This window comes from Lynx canadensis, chromosome A3, assembly GCF_007474595.2.
Source record: "Lynx canadensis isolate LIC74 chromosome A3, mLynCan4.pri.v2, whole genome shotgun sequence".
In the NCBI taxonomy this organism is placed as follows: domain Eukaryota; kingdom Metazoa; phylum Chordata; class Mammalia; order Carnivora; family Felidae; genus Lynx; species Lynx canadensis.
This window is the reverse complement of record NC_044305.1, coordinates 27,108,074-27,115,691: the sequence shown is the minus strand read 5'-3', so window position 1 is coordinate 27,115,691 and position 7,618 is coordinate 27,108,074. Positions and strand designations below refer to the sequence as shown.

Genomic DNA, 7,618 nt, shown 5'->3' with positions numbered 1-7,618 from the left:
TTTTTTTCACTTAGTTTTGCTGACGATGTCATCTCTGTGTGTGCGTGTGTGTGTGTGTGCATGCACATGTGTGTATGTATTTGCTATTGTTGGGGGGAATGTAATTAAAAATAAAATCTCTTCTCAACCCATAAAACCTCCCCACAGACGTACAAGAGAAAGAAAACCGTTTTGTCACTAAATAAGCATTAAACCGGTATGTGATGCATACCGTAGACAATCTGCTAAGAGATTGCAAAGACCAAAATCTTACCCATTTCTATAGCCAAGAAGATACAACTCATTACAGACATGTTCTCAAGACAAACACTCCCTAGCCCTGAAGAGGACCAGAAAGTACCATTTGTCACACATTGCTGATCCTAGATTCACTTGATACGTAGAGTGGCTTCTCTGTGTTTGCTGATTGGTTTCACCCAAAGGAAAAACAAAATTCTCATATCCTTGTGGCAGGTGGTAGTTTTGAAACTTAGAGCGAGGAGCCTGAGGAAGCTGCTGAAGTTAGGCTCCTACCTACCCACAAAAACTGTGACTACATTTCAGAGAGGTGGCTCCCAGGTCTTTGAGAAAGACATTCCTGGGTTGTAAAGTGGTCAAGAAGAATATTTACGTTAAAAAATAATAGAAAATGTTTTAAAGAAAGAGAAGGAACTTACAAGTTTTCTAAAGTAAATGCTCTAAGAAAAGGGAGGGGAGGGGTAATAAGTCTCTAACAGGGAGAATTAAGCCTCTTTCTTTTTTTATTTTAACTTTAAACAAATTTTCATTACACAAAAGTTGCCACATAGTTGGCTGTTTCTCTACTTTGTACACAATTATTCTTGCTCTCCACAGAAAGACTGCTCCTTAACTTTTCATCTGGTGATGGCAAGTATGAAAATCCCGATTTTAACATCATAGTAGTAAAAATGCCTCTTTTTATTCAAAAGCACAAAATACATTCTTTGTGAGCATGGACAATGACGGCAGTAAATCAGAATTTGTTGTCAACCGAAACCAGTAACTGATGGTTATCATGATTTTCTTAAACACCAGCCAGACTTTTCTTCAGTCATTTCCTCCAGTGGAATTCTCTGAAGTTATTGTTGAAGGGCCCTGCCTTGAGTTTCCTCTCACAGTTCATTAATAATGGTAAGGCACTGTTCTAGGAATTAGAACATTCCACCTTCCATACCCCCTCCCAGTCTACCCATTCCACCCATTCCTGGGTCCTTTTCTTCTTTAGGAATTCCGGTGACTACGACTTCTGCTATAGTTAACAGAAAGGCAATTCTAGCAGTATCCAGTAAAGTAGGTCTTACACCCTTAGTTGGATCAGTGACTCCTTTTCCCACCATCATTCAAAAAATCTCCAAAGCATAGCGTCATAACCAACTTCTAAGGGACTTTGCATACGTTTCTCAACTATCAAGGATCCTTCAACACCTGCATTCTTAGCAATGGTCATCGCAGGAATTTTGAAGATCTTCATTAGCTGGAGTTATTGGATCCAAGGCTGGAATGCACCAAAGCAGGGCACAGCCCCTTCCCAGAGAATCGCCTTCTTCAGTAGTAGCTCGTGGAGCATTGAGGGCATCTGTAACTCTGTCTTTCTTTTCACTCACTTCAACATCATTTGTCCCAGCCTTCGGCACAGCTACTCTGAGAGTTTTGCCAGATGTTCATTCAGCTTTTCCTTTTCATATTCACTAGTTGTGATATCTAACTGTTGATTTCAAGTGATTTTTTTGGATACGTTTTTCAGTTTGAGCCTTGTCACCTTTTCCTTTTAAGAGCATGGAATCATCTTTGGTCATATTGACCTCTCCAACTTTTCCTAAGTCATGAAGCTGAACATCTTCAAGATTTAGAGTCAATCTTTCTTCCCTAAACACTGCACCACCAGTAGCAATAGCCATGTCTTTAAGCAATTTTTTTTCTGTTGTCACCAAAACCTAGAGCTTTGGCTGCTTACCACCTGAAGACCAACTTTTAACCTATTCAAAACAAGTGTACTCAAAGCTTCTCCGTGAACATCTTCAGCAGTTATGAACAGGGACTTGCAGTGAGCATTGGCATTTCAAGAGCAGGTACAACGGATTGGACACTAGAAATTTTCTTTTTTTTCTGTTTTAGACATTTTCTTTTCACTCAGTAGAACATAGTCATCTTGGAATTCACATTTCTTTTTTTATTTTTATTTTTTTTAATGTTTATTTTTATTTTTTAATTAAAAAAATTTTTTTTAACGTTTATTTATTTTTGAGACAGAGAGAGACAGAGCATGAACGGGGGAGGGGCAGAGAGACAGGGAGACACAGAATCCGAAGCAGGCTCTAGGCTCCGAGCTGTCAGCACAGAGCCCGACGCAGGGCTCGAACTCACGGACTGTGAGATCGTGACCTGAGTCGAAGTCGGACGCTCAACCGACTGAGCCACCCAGGCACCCCTGTTTATTTTTATTTTTGAGACAGAGAGAGACAGAGCATGAGTGGGGGTGGAGCAGAGAGAGAGGGAGACACAGAATCCGAAGCAGGCTCTAGGCTCCGAGCTGTCAGCACAGAGCCTGACGCGGGGCTCGAACCCACAGACCGTGAGATCATGACCTGAGCCGAAGCCAGACGCCCAACCGACTGAGCCACCCAGGCGCCCCTCACATTTCTGATCTTTTGCTGTGTTAATGAAGTACAGAGAAATATAACCTCGATCAACCTTTATGCCTTCAATAATTTCTAATTCATCGTTTCATGTTTTTCCAACCTTTACTGTGATGACGCCCTCTCTTCCAGCCTTTTTCATTGCATCGGAAATGATGTTGCCAACTTCTTGGTCTCCACTTGCAGAAATCTAGCCATGTGAGCAATTTCTTCTGGGGCTGTCACAGGTTTAGACTGCTTCTTAAGTTCAGCGCTTACAGCATCAACAGCTAGCATCACACCGCTCCTGACGTCCACTGGCTTAGCACCTTTGCTAACCTTCTCGAAGCCTTCCTTGGCAATAGAGCGTGCCAGGACACAGCAGTAGTGGTGCCATCGCCAGCCTCTTCATCTGTGTTATTGGCAACATCTTGAACAAGTTTAGGGCAAATATTTTGATACTTATCTTTTAAGTGCATGGACTTTGCAACGGTCCTGCCATCTTTTGTTACTTTGGGACTTCCCCAACTCTGTTCAATAATCACTGTTCTTTCCTTTGGCCCCGTAGTAACGGCTACAACATCCGCTAAAAGGTGTATACCTTGGAGCATTAAGACTCACGCATCTGCACCAAATTTTGTATCTTTGGAGGCCCGAGTGAGACGAGGAGCCAGTGCCCTGGACCCTGGCCTACTTTGGCAAAAGACTGCAGGTAACTGAAACATTTTTGCAGGGCAGTGGCAGGGCGTGCGGGCAGCAAGGCAGGCCATCGGAGACGAGTGAGGCAAGGCTCATCTTTTTCATTTGTGTTTGCCCTTACACTATCCTGCTTGCTGTTGGCTTTAAGGGAGGATTTGGGTGTGTAGCAAACTATTTTCAGTATGTATATGCCTTTCTTTCAGTTCCAAAAAGTTAATTTTGATGTTTTTCCTATAGGTTCTTGTATTGGATGCTTATTTTTATCTTCCCTTTATGTATTTGTGTTTTGTGTCAATTACATAAATAATATATAATATCTTTTAATCCTATAATTTTTTTATTTTGAGAGAGAGAGAGAGAGAGAGAGATCATGAGAGGGGGAGGGGCAGAGAATAATGAAGAGAGAGAGAAGCTGACAGTGTGGAGTCCGATGTGGGGCTTGAACTCATGAATGTGAGATCATGACTTGAGCTGAAGTTGGATGCTTAACTGACTGAGACATCCAGGCATCCCAATCCTATGAATTAAAAAAAATTTTTTTCCGATGTTTATTTTTGAGAGAGAGAGCGAGACAGAGTGTGAGCAGTGATGGGGCAGGGAGAGAGAGAGACAGAAACACAGAATTTGAAGCAGGCTTCAGGCTTTGAGCTGTCAGCACAGAGCCCGACGTGGGGCTTGAACTCACAGATGGCGAGATCCTGACCTGAGCTGAAGTTGGACAGTTAACCGACTGAGCCATCCAGGCGCCCCAGCTGTGAATTTTTAAAACATTCAAAACATTTAAAACATTCAAAACATTTAAAATATTTTAAAACAATGTTAATAAGAATTGCTAAAATAAAAATCCCAACAACACCAATTGCTGGCGAGGATGTGGAAAAAATTGTATCTCTTGAATTGCTGGTGGGAATGCAAAATGGCCCAGTTACTCTGGAAAATGGTTTGTCAGTTTCTTTTAAAGTTAGACATCAGCTTCCCATTGGACCTAGCAGTCCTACACGTGGGTATTTGCCCTAGTGAAATGAAAACCTAGGACCACCCAAAAACCTATAAACAAATGTTTATAGCAACTTTATTTGTGACAGCCCTAAACTGGAAAAACCCAAATGATCTCAATGAGTGAAAGGAGAAAAAAAAATCTGTACTAGATCTCTAGAATATAATACTATTCGGCAGGAAAGAAGAATGAGTCATTGATGCACATGGAAAATTGGATAGACCTGAAAGACAAGCTGAGTGAGAGAAGCCAGTCACAGAACATTTCATTCAGCGGGTATCCTAGGAAACAGCAAAACCACAGTGATGGAAAATAGATCGATGGTTGCTGGGGGTTGTGGTGGGATAAGAGTTTGAATAGAAAGAGGTATTTTTTAGGTGATGAAGCTATTATTGTATGTTCTGTTTGTGGCGGTGGTTACACGAATCTAAACGTGTCAAAATTCAACACCGGGGGGCGCCTGGGTGGCGCAGTCGGTTAAGCGTCTGACTTCAGCCAGGTCACGATCTCGCGGTCCGTGAGTTCGAGCCCCGCGTCGGGCTCTGGGCTGATGGCTCGGAGCCTGGAGCCTGTTTCGGATTCTGTGTCTCCCTCTCTCTCTGCCCCTCCCCCGTTCATGCTCTGTCTCTCTCTGTCCCAAAAATAAATAAACGTTGAAAAAAAAAAATTAAAAAAAAAAAATTCAACACCGGGGAATGAGGCGGGGACTTGGTGTGGTGCTACGGTATCTTTCGTCTTGGGTGTCTGTCGTGCCTTTTGCACAGCTTCCAACCGCACTATGTTGGGACAGAGCATCTGGAGGTTCACAGCCTCTGTGGTCTGTAGGAGCCACTCTGAGGAGGGTCCAGGGGAGAATTTGCCATTTTCAGTGGAAAACCAGTGGTGGTCACTAAATATGATGACTGTGTACTTTGGATCTGGATTCACTGCACCTTTGTTTATAGTAAGACACCGACTGCTCGAGAAATAAGAACGTTTTAAGTAATCCATTAAGCAGACGTGAAAAGGAACATTTTAAGAGGTGCGATCTCTTTCCAAACGCTTGAATTCAACATACCCGGTATGTTTGTTAATGAACTTGAGGCATGAGAAACAGCCATGTCAAAATTCAAAGAACTGTATGCCAAAAGAACAAAAAGCCAAATTTACTCAATGAAATTGAGCAAATTATACAAAATAATTGTGTCATTCTATACTTATGGGTCCTTAGCTTCCTTGTGACAATTTAATATGTCCAAGAGCTCTTTTCACATCTAAAAATGTGGATCTTCAGGATTCTTTCTAATTTTACATCACTCTACGCATATGGACGTACAGTGGTTTAGCTCAAAACAGTACCCTTTTGATGAACTTGTATCTTATTTTTCCCATTTCTCCTTTTGCAAACAAAATGGGAATGATTATTTCCCATCACATTTTTAAAAAATATTTTATTTTAAAGTAACCTTTACCCCCCCAACATGGGACTCGAACTCACAACCCCGAGACCAAGAGTCGCATGCTCTACTGACTGAGCAGCCAGGCGCCCCTCCCAGCACTTTATTTTTTTATTTTATTTAAAAAAAAATTTTTTTTAACGTTTATTTATTTTTGAGACAGGGAGAGACAGAACATGAACAGGGGAGGGTCAGAGAGAGGGAGACACAGAATCTGAAGCAGGCTCCAGGCTCTGAGCTGTCAGCCCAGAGCCCGACGCAGGGCTCGAACTCACGGACCGGGAGATCGTGACCTGAGCCGAAGTTGGCCGCTTAACCGACTGAGCCACCCAGGCGCCCCTCCCAGCACTTTAAATAGTTCTTCTATTTGTGGTCATGCTACCAGTTCTACACACGGTTTAATTTTATTTCTTTTGCTTTTAATTTTTAGGGATTGCTTTAAAAATTTTGATATTCTTATATTAGGTTAAATATTTAAATGATTCCAAAGTCAGATCTTCCAAATAGGGTATATTCAGAGAAGTCTAGCTTTTTTTTTTTTAAATCTGTCTTCTCTGATTCATTTCTTCCTGCTCCTCTAAATAGATGTGCACTTAAATTTTTTCTTTCCTTTTAAAAATAAATGTATCTAATGCTTTTGTTTTCATCTCCCTTCCCTTCCATCACTCTCTCCTCAATATGGAGAATTCCAGGTTACTTACGGTCATTGAAGCCAGGAACAAGGGAGCAGCAAAAGCCAGAGGCAAGAACTTCATGCCTGAAGGATAGGGACATGTTTGGGGACAGTGCAGTGGGGTGGATGGACAGAACTACCTATGTCACTTGCCTGGAGCTCTAATCTTTATACGACTTCAAATGAGATCAAAAGTTGAGCAGTGAGCAAGTAATAAAGTAAAATAAAGCAGAAATCTCCGCTGTTAGGGCCAAAGGATTTGGTCAGACTGTCTCATTGGCTACTGCATACATTTGCGGAGTTCTCACAGAATATCTGGAAGACTAGCATCCAGTCTTTGAAAATACACTTTCTAGCTACTGTTGGTAAGGGTGAGGCAACACAGGGACAACTGAGTACTGTTCCTGTGAGTTTAAATCAATGCAGTATATTTTGGAGAGCAATTTGCAATATATATTCAATGTCTAAAACAAAGCTAAACAGAACGAAACTATGCTACTCTTTGACCCAGAATTAACACGCATAGAATAAATGGATAAGTTCACAAAGATGTCTAAGTACTATATTTCCTTCTTAGCATTGCTCGTAATGAGGATGTGAAAATGTAAATGTCCATCAATAGAGAATTTGCCGATTTATGGTACATAACACATTAGAATTCCATGCAGCTTTAAACAGTGTTAATCGAGGGCCTACAAGATTAAAAGCTGGTGTGATCTCTTTGAAAAATGAGTGAAAATTAAGTGAGAAAGGAAAGTTATGGGATAGTATGAGCTAGTCTTTGTTATATGTATTTATACATATGCATATATATGCATAAAATATAATCTGGAAGGATATGTACCCCCAATTTTAAGGGTCTTTATCTTTGGGAAGGATTATTTGTGATTTTATTTTTCATAATTTTATGTTTCTCTATATTTATGACTGTTTCTACTATTGTTGTTTGTTTCTCTTGCTTTTTACACTCCACATGTAAGTGAAATCATATGGTATTTGTCTTTCTCTGTCTGACTTATTTCACTTAGTATTATACCCTCTAAGTCCATCCACGTTGTTGCAAATGGCAAGATTTCATTCTTTTTTATGGCTGAGTAATATTCCATTGTGTGTGTGTGTGTGTGTGTGTGTGTGTGTGTGTGTGTGTATCTCTATCTCTATCTATCTCTATCTCTAATCTATCACATCTCCTTTATCC

The 7,618-nt window shown here is 40.9% G+C and overlaps 1 protein-coding gene and 1 pseudogene across 1 annotated transcript; one reads left to right on the top strand and one right to left on the bottom strand.

Moving 5' to 3' along the window:
* Window positions 1–1,151: 1,151 nt before the first annotated feature.
* On the bottom strand, window positions 1,152–3,340 carry LOC115509658 (annotated as a pseudogene).
* A 1,749-nt stretch (window positions 3,341–5,089) lies between these two features.
* On the top strand, window positions 5,090–5,281 carry LOC115509657 (cytochrome c oxidase subunit 7C, mitochondrial-like). Its single transcript, XM_032592739.1, has one exon. It carries the CDS (start codon window positions 5,090–5,092, stop codon window positions 5,279–5,281), a length of 192 nt encoding a protein of 63 aa, XP_032448630.1.
* Window positions 5,282–7,618: the final 2,337 nt, after the last annotated feature.